Genomic DNA, 13137 nt, shown 5'->3' with positions numbered 1-13137 from the left:
GTTGTCTGCCCACGGTGCCAAGCATGCCCGATGCCAGCAGGCATGGAAAATTCCATCCCCAGTCACTGAATATATTTAAGAAGGAAATAGATAGATTTATGGACTCTAAAGGCATCAAGCGTAATGGGGCGAGAGTGGGACTATGGCATTGAGGTAGAGGTTCAGCCATGATCATATTGAATGGCGGAGCAGGCTCGAAGGGACTCCTGCTCCTATTTTCTATGTTTCTATGTCGCTGTGAGAGTGGTGCCAGTGATGAGGAACTTGTTGTGGGATGGATTGGAGAATCTGGGGCTGTTCTCCTTGGAGAAGAGAAGGTTGAGAGTTTTTATAGAGAGGCCTGGGGTCTAGATAGAGCAAATAGGGAGAAATTGTTCCCTTTGGTAGAAGGTTCGAGAACTTGTGGACACTGATTTTAGGTGCGGTGGAAGCAGAATTAGTCATAGCTTTGAAGAGAATTGGATAATTATTACAAGAGAATAAAAATTGCCAGGCTATGCAATGAACTGAATGGTCTCCTACTGTGCCGTAACCATGTTCTAATTCGATATTATTGAAAAAAATGCTTATGTACCTTATTTATTATAAATATGTTAGATATATTGCATATTCTTATTACCCCTCAGCTTTACTATTGGACTTGATCAATTTTTTTTAGTAGATTCAAAGCTGTATATACTACCAGTAGATGCTTTCATTTTTTATTGTAAAAAATGACACCCTTTTTGGTCTTTACATTTGCTTGTTTGTTTTTTGAGTTGTCAAATCAAATGATTAGCTAACGCTAAGACCTGCAGTATGCTGTTTGCTTGATTTTGTTATGTAATTGCCTAACAGAGAAATGTTCAGGATGAATTGGTTCAAGTACAACCCAAATTCAAGGCTAACCTGCTGGAGTCAGTGGATATTTTCCAGAAAGAAGTGCTCAAATATGGACGACAGTATGAAAAAGTAAGTTTTGGTAACTTTAAATCAGCTGAATGTACAGACTGGAAAGGATCATGTTTTTTTATTCTTTCATGGGATGTGGGCATCACTGACAAGGCTAGCATTTATTTCCCACTTCTAACTGGCCTTCAGAAGGTGATGGTGAGCCGCCTCCTTAAACTTCTGCAGTCCATCTGGTGTAGTTACACCCCCAGTGCTGTTATGGAGAGAGTTCCAGGATTTCGCCCGAACGACAATGAAGAAATGGCAATATAGTTCCAAGTCAGGATGGTGTGTGGCTTGGAGGGGATATTGCAGGTGGTGGTGTTCCCATGGGCCTGCTGCCCTTGTCATTCTAGCTGGGAAAGGTCATGGTTTTGGAAGATGTCATCGTAAATGGTCCATCTAATCACTCTCAAATTTTGAAATGTGCCATTCACATGCATCAATGTCTCTCCATGCTGAACATGAATGCAGATAATTAAATCATGATAAATACTCTTCAACTGTTGCAGTTGAGCTTTTTAGAATCCTTGAATGATGCAGCACAGATTGGCGAACATTCTGTTCATTACACCTGTGCCAACTTTTTTAATGAGCTATCCAATTAGTTCCAGCCCCTGTGCTTTCTCTAACGTCTTGCAGTGTGTTACCCTTGTTAAATTCTCTTTAAAAGTTACTCTTGCATCTACACTATTCTTTCAGGCAGTGAGTTCTAATCATCACAGCTCAGATCTTCTGGTCGGTGGCAAGACTGCTGTTTGCAGACCATGGGGAGAATTTTCCCCCTGTCAGGGGGGTTGTGCGAAGGCGGGCGGGGGCAGGGGCGGGTGTGGACCTGATTGGCATCCCTGATCGGGTCTGCGCCGCCATTTTACATGGGCGGGCCAATTAAGGCCCACCCAGTGTCACATGAGCCCGAAAGCACTGAGCGCTCCTTGTGCGGGCAGCGGGGGTTTCCCTGAGTCGGGGCCTGTGCTCTTTCGTGCAGGCGCACGAAAGAGCGCAGATATCTCCCTCAGGCACCTCTGTGCCTCAGGGAGATTAGTTTAAGTTTTAAAAAGCTAAATAAAGAAAAGAAAAATTTTTAAGACATGTCCCTTCATGTGACAGTGTCACATGAGCGGGGATCTGTCAACGAATTTTTGTAACAATTTTTATTCAATTTATAAACACTTCATGAAACCTCATCCTGCCCGTGGATGAGGTTCCATGAACAATGCGAAGGCTGCCTGGGCACTTAGCCTGCCCGCCAACCTTAAGGTTGGATGGACAGCTCAGTTTATTGGTTTAATTAGTTTTTAAATGGCTTTAATAGGCCTTTGATAGTTTGGTGGGTGCGCAGCCGAGTCGGCTGTGCGCCTACTGAACTGAAAATCTAAATGACGCGCGGTGATGTCAGGACGCACGCCTGATGTCACCCCGCGTCATTTTACGCCTTGGCGAGCCGAAAATTCTGACCCATGAGTCTTTATCTTTTTTTGGACTGAAGCTTTGGGATAGGGGCAAGGGGCAAGAGTGCTGAGGCCACTCCCCCTTTGATGTCAGCAGTACAAGAATTGTCCTTTGAGGTCTAGCAGCCTGCAGTAAACTGAGCTGAATATCTTTTAAAGTTCTCAAGCATTTTTTTTTTAACAATTTAAACTTTCAAACACTTTTAATTGCATTTAGGAGTTTGTATAACCTGTAATTTAATATAAGTTAACATGGAAAAGACTTGACAGAAATGTAAAAAGCATTTAAAATGGATTAAATGGTAAACTGCATTGATATTTATTTATATATATATATATATATTCTTTAAAGAAGTGAAGACCAGTGGACGAGGGCTTTGAGTCCATTGATTTTTAGTTTTCATGTTTATAGAAAGGATAAGCATTGGAAACATTGGGCGGGTGTAGGTGGGTAAGGAGGGTGTTGGTGGAGGGGTTTGAGGAAGCGATGGGGTTGGGTGAGGGGCTGGGTGGAATGGAAAGGGTTAGGGAATGATGGGTGGTGGGGAATAGGGATTTCAGCAAGTTTACTTTTAAAAACAATTTGTATAAGAAAGCAGCCTTCCTGTTACAGCTTCTGCTGTAAATAACTTTCCACCTGGCCCTACACCTATGCCTAAAGTTCTAGGCAGAATGGTGTACGTTTCTGGGCAAATTCAGCGCATCTGAGCCCAAGGCTACAACATCAGGGTCAGTGTTGGAGGTTTCTGGGCAGTGTATGCCCGCCCATTGGAAGTTTGATATTTGCGTGCAAGTGCCGCACAAGTGTGAACACCAATGCACAACAGCGGCAATTGGAAGACCTGGCTCAACAACTTGTTATGTAAAAAAAACTTTCCTCATGTTTTCTCAGATTCTTTTGTCAATTACCTTAATTCTGTGGTGACAAACTTTTTAATAGTGCAAACAGCTTCTCCTTATTACTTCTATCAAATTTCCCCTTAACCTTCACGTTTCTAAGGTGACTAGCAACAGTTTTTCCAATCTTTCCACATAACTGATATCTTTCAACTCTGGTACCATTCTAATAAACCTCCTCTGCACCTACGACCTTAAAATGAAGTGGCCAGAATTGGCCACAATAATCCCAACTGGGACCCAGCCAGTGAGTTTTAAAAGTTTATCATAGCTTTCTTGTTTTTGCACTCCAAGGGGAGTTTTAAGATCCAACAAGTGTGAGAAGCCTCCAGCCTATAAGCCTTAAGCTGCTGTCTGCAAGGACCCAGAGCTGAAAGAAACTAATTTTGAGTGCGACTGTCTAGGATGTGCTTTGCCAGGTAACTCTTCAGTCATAGTCCAGCCCAGTCTCTCTTCATAGCTGAAAGGCTCCAGCTCAAGCAACATCCTGGTGAATCTGCTCTGCACCGTCTCCAGTGTAATCACATCCTTCCTATAGTGTGGCGACCAGAACTGCACACAGAACCCCAACTGTGGCCTAACTAGCCTTTTATACAGCTCCAACATAACCTCCCTGCTCTTATATTCTATGCCTCAGCTAATAAAAGCAAGTATCCCATATGCCTTTTTAACCACCTTATCTACCTGTGCTGCTGGCTTCAGGGGTCTATGGACATGTACACCAAGGTCCCTCTGATCCTCTGTACTTCCTAGGGCCATACCATTTATTGTGTATTCCCTTATCATGTTAGTCCTCTCAAAATGCATCACCTCAGGATTAAATTCCATTTGCCGCTGGTTTGCCCATTTTACCAGCCCATCTATATCGTCCTGTAATCTAAGGCTTTCCTCTTCATTATTTACGACACCACCAATTTTCGTGTCATCTGCGAACTTACTGATCATACCTCCTATATTGACATCTAAATCATTAATGTATACTATAAACAGCAAGGGTTCCAGCACTGATCCTTGCGGTACGCCACTCGTTACAGGCTTCCAATCATAAAAACGACCTTCGACCATCACCCTCTGCCTCCTGCCACAGCCAATTTTGGATCCAATTTGCCAAATTGCCCTGGATCCCATGGGCTCTTACCTTCTTGACCATTCTCGCATGCAGGACCTTGTCAAAAGCCTTACTGAAGTCCATGTCCATGAAGTCTACATCAACTACTCTACCCTCATCTACACAACTAGTCACCTCCTTAAAAAATTCAATCAAATTTGTTTGACATAATCTCCCCCTGACAAAACCATGCTGACTAACCCTGATTAATCCTTGCTTCTCCGAGTGGAGCTTTATCCTGTCCCTCAGAATTTTTTCCAATAGTTTATTTAAATCTATGAGATTTACTGTTACCTTATGGGGGGGGTGTACTGAAAGTCAGTTTAATTAGGGGACTTTTGTAGTTAAAGTAGTGTTATGACGGATGCAGTTGGTAAAGTGGAGGTGTTTAAAAATCCCAGAAACTTTAAACATATATTTTTAAGTGTTATATTTGAGATGCGACTCTAAATTCAGGAATCAGACCATCAGTTCTCGAGGCTTTATATTAAACTAATTGAAATATTTTATTAATTTACACAAGTTAAAATATATACACATGGCTACAAATTACTATCATAACTTTTAACAAATTCCCAAATTAATCTCCATTAAGGCAACAGCAACCCATAGACTTAACCAAACACCAGGCAAAGCATTTTCACCTTGCGAGTTATGCATTGGTGGTCATCTTCCAAGATTCTATAGACTCTGGAACAGTTCCTACAGATTGGAAGGTATCTAATGTATCCCCACTATTTAAAGAGGGAGGTAGAGAGAAAACGGAATTATAGACCAATCAGCCTGACGTCGGTAGTGGGGAAAATTCTAGAGTCCATTATTAAAGAAAATGTAACGAATAGAGTTGATGAGGGGAAGCCAGTGGATGTGGTTTATTTGGACTTTCAGAAGGCTTTCGACAAAGTCCCACAGAAGAGATTGGCGTGTAAAATTAAAGAGCATGGGATTGGGGGTAGTGTATTGAGATGGATAGAAAACTGGTTGGCAGACAGGAAACAAAGAGTAGGAATAAGCGGGTCTTTTTCCGAATGGCAGGCAGTGACTAGTGGGATACCACAGGAATCGGTGCTGGGACCCCAGTTATTCACAATATATATTAATGATTTAGATGAGGGAATTAAATGTAAAATCTCCAAATTTGCAATGACACAAAGTTGGGTGGGAGGGTGAGCTGTGAGGAGGATGCAGAGATGCTTCAGTGTGATTTGGACAAGCTGAGTGAGTGGGCAAATGCATGGCAGATGCAGTATAATGTGGATAAATGTGAGGTTATCCATTTTGGTAGAAAAAACAGGAAGGAAGATTATCATCTGAATGGCGATACATTGAGAGAGGGGAATGTGCAACGAGACCTGGGTGTCCTTGTACACGAGTCGCTGAAGGTAAGCATGCAGGTACAGCAGGCAGTGAAGAAGGCAAATGGTATATTGACCTTCATAGCGAAAGGATTCGAGTACAAGAGCAGGGACGTCTTGCTGCAATTATACAGGGCCTTGGTGAAACCACACTTGGAATATTGTGTGCAGTTTTGGTCTCCTTATCTCAGGAAGGATGTTCTTACTATAGAGGATGTGCAGCGAAGGTTTACCAGACTGATTCCTGGGATGGCAGGACTGACATATGAGGAGAGATTGAGTTGGTTAGGATTATATTCACTGGAGTTCAGAAGAATGAGGGGGGATCTCACAGAAACCTATAAAATTCTAACAGGACTAGACAGGGTAGATGCAGGAAGGATGTTCCCGATGGTGGGGGAGTCCAGAACCAGGGGTCACAGTCTGAGGATATGGGGTAGACCATTTAGGACTGAGATGAGGAGAAAGTGGTGAGTGAGTGGTGAGCCTGTGGAATTCGTTACCATAGAAAGTAGTTGAGGCCAAAACATTGTATGTTTTCAAGAAGGAGTTCGATATAGCTCTTGGGGCGAAAGGGATCAAAGGATATGGAGAGAAAGCGGGAGCAAGCTATTGAGTTGGATGATCAGCCATGATCATAAAGAATGGCGGAGCAGGCTTGAAGGGCCAAATGGCCTACTCCTGCTCCTATTTTCTATGTTTCTATGAATTCAAAATGAGGTTCATTTCACTGTGGGGCCAGTTAGAGGCTTGCAGCTGCCTTTTGATCTTACATTGCCTCTGCCTGCACACCCAAAAACTACTGAAGTTATATCTACCAGCCCCATTGAACGTTAATTCTCATTTTATCAACAAACTCTTTGAATTTTACCTTTTAACAATGAAACCCCTTTCATAATACCAATTTTATTAGTAATATAAACATATTGCTTGGTAGCTGCTAGAAAGGTGTCAAATTTTTACCCCACTTCTTGAATGCTCTATTTAAAAAAAAGCAAATGCACACTATCTCTCTTACATATCAAAACTAGTACGTATCAATGCACCCAGACTAGCTGGCTTTAATCCAATTAAAACATACCTGCAGACTAAAACAAAAACAAAGATACCTGGAAAAACTCAGCAGGTCTGATAGCATCTGCGGAGAGAGATACAGTTAATGTTTCGAGTCCGAATGACTCTTCATCAGAACAGATTAACCTCTGTTTTAAAGGAAAAATATTTTCCAAGATATTATATATATTAATAGCTTCATGACGGTCGTAGTTTTGTTGGTATATGTATGTGTTTACAATATTTCTTGTATTAATAAATGTTTAACTTAGTTTTATAATAACCTCTTGAGACTCGGTGGCCTTATTACTACTGAATTCAAAGCCTGCATCTCTAAACATACAAGTTGTAAAAATGGGTTATGACAGTTGTTTCAAGTTTCCCTCTGGGATTTGAACAACTCAGGCTTTACCATCGGCTGTGTCATAATATTAGCACACTCAAGATTGTTTAGCAAAGGTTGTCCAATTGTGGAATCACATCTAATGTTGGACACTATGGCCAGAATTTTCTGCCCCCGTTGACATCGGACATCATGGCAGGTGTGAGTGGACAATATGGCAAGAGGGTTAAAACCGGTTTCACACTGCCATGAAACCAGTTTGCAATTGTCTGCTCCACCTGTCAATGGTGGGCTGCATTTCCTGCTGCTGCACGTCAGGAATGTCATTTTAATACATCTACATAGAATAATCACAGGAATCAACCCCCATATCAAATTTACTGCCCACATCGACGGAAAATACGTTGGCCCAGAACACTAAAGGCAGAATTTTTCCCCCCGTCAGGGGCGAAGTTGAAGGCCGGGCACGCACAGGCGCGCTTCCGACCGGCTCCCCCGATTGGGGGTGCGGCGCTATTTTACTTGGGCGGGCCAATTAAGGCCCGCCCAGCGCGATGTCTGCACGGAAGCGCTATGCGCTCCCTGTGCGGGCAGGGGGGGAAAATCCCAAAATCGAGAGTGCGCTCTTTCGCACATGCGCATGAAAGAGCGCACTCATCTCCCTGAGGCTAAGTGCTGCCTCAGGGAAATCGGCTGTTCTGTGACAAATATGAAAAATAGCGAAGAAAAACATTCTTGACATGTCCCCTCATGTGACACTGTCACATGAGTTGGGACATGCCCATAATTTTTACAAAAACTTGAATAAAATTTTTTAAACCAACATGAAACCTCATCCCACTTGTGGATGAGGTTTCATGCTTTTTCTAATTCCCACCGGGGCTCCTGGCCTGCCCACCAAACTTAAGGTTGGATAGGCAAGTCCATTAATTAGTCTAATTACTCTGTCAATGGCCTCAATTGGCCATTGACAGGTCGGTGGGCGTGCAGCTGATTTTGCTGCACCCTGCCTACCGGAAAAGTTAAATGGGGCGCGATGACATCAGGAGTTCTGCCCGACATCAGCGTGCATCATTTTACACATCGGTGAGCAGGCCCCGCCCCCTGCTTGCCAACGGGAAAATCCTGCCTTATGATAAAGGCAAAATACTGTGAATGCTGGAAATCTGAAACAAAAACAAAAAATACTGGATTCTTCACTCTGAAGTAGAGTCATATGGACGCGCAATGTTAACTCTGTCTTTCCACCGATGCTGTCAGAGCTGCTGAGTTTTTCCAGCACTTTTTGTTTTTGTTTCGACCCAGAACACGTCTTGACAAGTGTGACGTGCAGAACTCAGCACTTACTGTTAGGGCCTTGCTCACATTGCGGACATCCCAGGGACAGAAGAAGCTGGAGTCCTCAGATACTGGACCCTGGAGGAACAAGTGAATCACATGCTGAGTGGATTTTCATGGACATGGCTCAGCTGTGAAGCAGCTCACAGAAGGTGGAAGGTCTCTGTTGATGTCTGGGTCTGCTCCGGGACATCAGAGTCGTGGCCATGGGCTGCTATGGATAATCGTTGAAGCGGGGAAGAGGGAGATACAGCTGAGTGGGATAAGAAGGTGTACTGAGGTGGGTGGAGGTGATGGGGAGGTTAGTAGAGGAAGATCTAGGTTTGAATAGAAGAGGAAGGTGTACTGGGGGTGGGGGGAGGGGGGGACGGTGAGGTTGACGGGGGGAACAAAGGTGTAGGTGGGGTAAGGTTGGGAGGGGGGAAACAAAGGTGTATAAGGGTGAGGTTGGCAGGGGAGAATGAAAGTGTCGGGGGGTGAGGATGGGAGGGGGGGATGAAGATGTCAGGGAGGTGAGGTTGGGGGGAGGGAATACAGGGGGAGGAGGGTGTAACGGGGGAGAATACAGCAACTGAGGAGGTATGTATAAGGAGGATGGAAAGTGTAAGGGGAGGAATTCGGAGGTGGAAAGGAGTTTGGAGGTGGGCAGGACGTTGGGGGAGGAAGGAGTTCGGACAGAGGAAGGACTTCAAGGGGAGGAAGGAGTTAGGAGGGGGGAAGGACTTCGGGGAGGAAGGAGTTCAGAGGGAGGAAGGGCTTCAGGGGGAGGAAGGAGTTTGGAGGGGGGAAGGACTTCAGGGAAGGAAGGAGTTCGGACGGGGGAAGGACTTTAGTGGGAGGAAGGAGTTCAGGGGGAAGAAGGAGTTCGGAGGGAGGAGGGACTTTAGGGGGAGGAAGGAGTTAGGGGGGAAAGGACTTCAGTGGGAAGAAGGAGTTAGGAGAGGGGAGAAGGACTTCAGGGGGGGATGGAGTTCGGAGGGGGGGATGGACTTCAGTGGGAGGAAGGAGCTTGGTGGGGTGGAAGGAGTCCAGGGGGAGGAGGGAGTCTTAGGAGAGGAAGGAGTCTGGCAGGGGGAAGGAGTCCAGTGGGAGTACTGAGTTTGGATGGGTGAAGGAGTTCGGGGGGCGGGGGGTGAAGAAGTCTAGGCGAGGTGGGAGTAAGGGTGGAGGAGGGAGTAAGGGTGGGGATGTCCAGGTGAATGTGCAAGGGAGCGGTCTGTGGAGTCGATGACTGCCTCCTGGGGTGCAAACTGAGAATGAGCATGGTAGGAGGGAATGATGAGTATGAGAGCAGGCAGAATGAGCCTGTAGGGTGGGAGGGTGAGGGTGCGACAATAGTGGTAGAAGGGACAGCGAGAATAGTTGGTGAGGACTCGGAAGGAGACATGGACCCTGAGGGTGGGAAGGAGGAGTTTGGGGAGGTCACTGTGGATGGAGGTGGAATTTTCAAAAAGATAGGGAATGTGAACAAAGAAAGAAAAGGCTTCTGATTAGTAGGTGACAGTGGGGAGGTGGCAGGTGATACCAGACGGGTAAGCAGTGATGGGGGAAAGGACATGGGTGACTGGGGGAGGGGAAAGGATGGGGGAGCTGAAAACAACCATGGGCAGAATTTTAGAACCCGCGGGCAGGCACGCGCCCGACCCGATTGGAAGTAAAATCGCGTGAGAAGATGTCGGGCGAGCGTCCCAACATCATCATGCACTCTCGCGATATTTCAGTCAGTGGGTGCACGCAAAAGTCGGAAGCGTGCCCACTGATAATTAGGAGGGCAGTTAAGCCCATTAGCAGTAAAATTGTCTCTGATTTTTCTTGGCCCATCCAACCTTATGGTTGGCGGATGGGCAAATCGGCCAGGTGGCCTTGACATTTTCCGTCAAACGTCATCCAAGGGCGGGATGAAATTTCAATTATGAAATAAAATTAAAATAAATATCTGTGAACAGCATTTCTATCAGCTATGTTCTCAGGTGCTTGATTGTGATACATGGACATTTTTTTGCAGCTTTCTTAACTTTTTTTTGATCATTTTTAGGTCTGCAGCTCCCTGAGGCAGCTCTATGCCTTCAGGTAACTTTCTCACAGCGCTCACCTACACCTGCGGAAACATCATCGCCCGCCCTCTTCCCGCCCACACCCCATAACACTGAGCTTTTCAACGCGTGTTTCATATTGACTGGCTGTTAATTGGCCAGCCAGCATAAAATCGGGGTTGGGGCCGATTGTGGTTGGCGGCCCATTTCCCAACCGCTCCCGGGCCCGCTAATGGCGCACGCTCGCCAAAGATAAAATTCAGGCTCATACTCCTGACATTGAAAGTGGGAGGAGCCTTGTGTTAGGTGGGCACAGGTGCTGCATGGGAGTGTGATCAGCGGGTGGGCGAAGATGCAGGTCATCTCAAATAGACAACTGAAAGAGAGCCCCAGCAGACAGCATTGAAAATGCTCAAGACATTGAGATGAGTGTGATGGAGGAAGGATCCACGTGTGTGGGAGAGTCCTTGCATGAGGCTCTGAAATGCCCTGCCACACTCACACCTTTCCCTCCAGAATCACTCGTTAGAGAATGAGGCTGGGGAAATAATAATGGGGAACCAGGAAATGGCAGAGGAGTTGAATAAATACTTTGCATCAGCCTTCACAGTAGAAGACACTAATAGCATACCAAAAATATTGAATAATCATGGGGCAAAAGGGGGGGAGGAAATAAATACAATAACTATCACTAGAGAAAAAGTACTGGGGAAACTAATGGGGCTAAAGGCCGATATGTTATTTGTCATTTATACAAACAACATAGATGACTATGTGGGGGGTAGGATTAGTAAGTTTGCGGATGACACAAAGATTGGCCGGGTGGTAAACAGTGAGGTTGAGCGTCTCGGGCTGCAGGAAGATATAGACGGGATGGTCAAGTGGGCAGATAAGTGGCAGATGGAATTTAACCCTGAAAAGTGTGAGGTGATACACTTTGGAAGGAGTAATTTGAAAAGGAAGTATTAAATGAATGGCATGACACTAGGAATTTCTGAGGAACAAAGGGGCCATGGCGTGTGTGTCCATAGATCTCTGAAGGTGGAGTGGCATGTTAGTGAGGTGGTGAAAAAGGCATATGGGACACTTGCCTTTATCAATCGAGGCATAGATTACAAAAGTAGGGAGGTCATGCTGGAATTGTATAGAACCTTGGTGAGGCCATAGCTGGAGTACTGTGTGCAGTTTTGGTCGCCACTTTATAGGAAGGATGTGATTGCACTGGAGGGGGTGCAGAGGAGATTCACCAGGATGTTGCCTGGGATGAAACATTTAAGTTATGAAGAGAGGTTGGATAGATTGGGTTCTTTTCGTTGAAGACTGAGGGGCGACCTGATCGAGGTGTGCAAGATTATGAGGGGTATGGACAGGGTGGATAGGGGGCAGCTGTTCCCCTTAGTTGAAGGGTCAGTCATGAGGAAACACAAGTTCAAGGTGAGGGGCAGGAGATTTAGGGTGGATGTGGGAAAAAACATTTTTACCCACAGGGTGGTGATGGTCTGGAATCTGCTGCCTGGGAGGATGGTGAAAGCGGGTTGACATACATCCTTTAAAAAATACCTGTATGAGCACTCGGCACATCATAACATTCAAGGCTATGGGCCAAGTGCTGGTAAATGGGATTAGGTAGGTAGGTCAGGTGTTTCTCACGTGTTGGTGCAGACTCGATGGGCCAAAGGGTCTCTTCTGCACTGTGTGATTCTGTGAAGTCACCTGTGATGCATGGGTTGCATCCTAGGATATTAAAGGAGAAAGCTGCAGAGATAGTGGATGCACTGGTAATAATCTTCCAAGTGTCCTTAGATTTTGGAAAAGTCCCAGAGGATTGGAGAACTGCCAATGTAACACCCTTATTCAAAAAGGGAGGGAGACAAAAAACAGGTAACTATAGGCCAGTTAGCTTAACATCTGTCATTGGGAAAGTGTTGGAGCCTATTATAAAGAATGTAATAGCAGAGCATTTAGAAATACATAATCTAATCAAGCAGAGTCAGCATGGCTTCATGATGGATAAATCATGCCTGACAAATTTATTAGAATCCTTTGAGGAGGTAACAAGCAGGATAGATAAATGGGAACCAGTAGATGTAATATATTTGGATTTCCAAAAGGCGTTTGATAAGGTACCACACATAAGGCTACTTAATTAGATATGAGTCCATGGGGGTAGTATATTAGCATGGATAGAGGACTGGCTAGCTAATAGACGACAGACAGTAGGGATGCGGGGGGGGGGTGCATTTTCGGGAAGGCAACCTGTAACTAGTAGAGTGCCACAGGGATCAGTGCTGGGACCACAATTATTTACAATATATATAAATGACTTGAATTAGGGAAATGAATGTACTATCGCCAAGTTTGCGGATGACTCAAAAATAGGTGGGAAGGCAAGTGTTGAGGATGACACAAAGGAAGAATAGAGGAACTGGATATTATTTAAATGGATAAAGACTGAAGAAAGCTGCAGCACAGAGGGATTTGTGGGTCCTCGTGCATGTATCCCAAAAATGCTAGCATACAAGTTCAGCAGGTAATAGGTAAGGCAAATGGAATGTTGGTCTTTATTTCAAAGGGAATGGAGTATAAAAATAGGGAAGTCTTGCTAAAACTAGTTAGGCCACACCTAGAA

At 45.0% G+C, this 13137-nt stretch overlaps 1 protein-coding gene across 1 annotated transcript in view; it reads left to right on the top strand.

The window, feature by feature from the left end:
• The window catches only part of LOC144681152 (dynein axonemal heavy chain 8-like), a 1929890-nt gene that overhangs the window by 787862 nt on the left and 1128891 nt on the right, over positions 1-13137 (top strand). Inside the window, exon 28 of the mRNA XM_078542879.1 lies at positions 838-951. Within this exon, the coding sequence (XP_078399005.1) occupies positions 838-951 (114 nt within the window). The remainder of the gene's footprint in view (positions 1-837; positions 952-13137) is intronic.

Source organism: Cetorhinus maximus, chromosome 5, assembly GCF_964194155.1.
Source record: "Cetorhinus maximus chromosome 5, sCetMax3.hap1.1, whole genome shotgun sequence".
In the NCBI taxonomy this organism is placed as follows: domain Eukaryota; kingdom Metazoa; phylum Chordata; class Chondrichthyes; order Lamniformes; family Cetorhinidae; genus Cetorhinus; species Cetorhinus maximus.
This window is presented reverse-complemented; position numbering and strand designations above follow the sequence as displayed.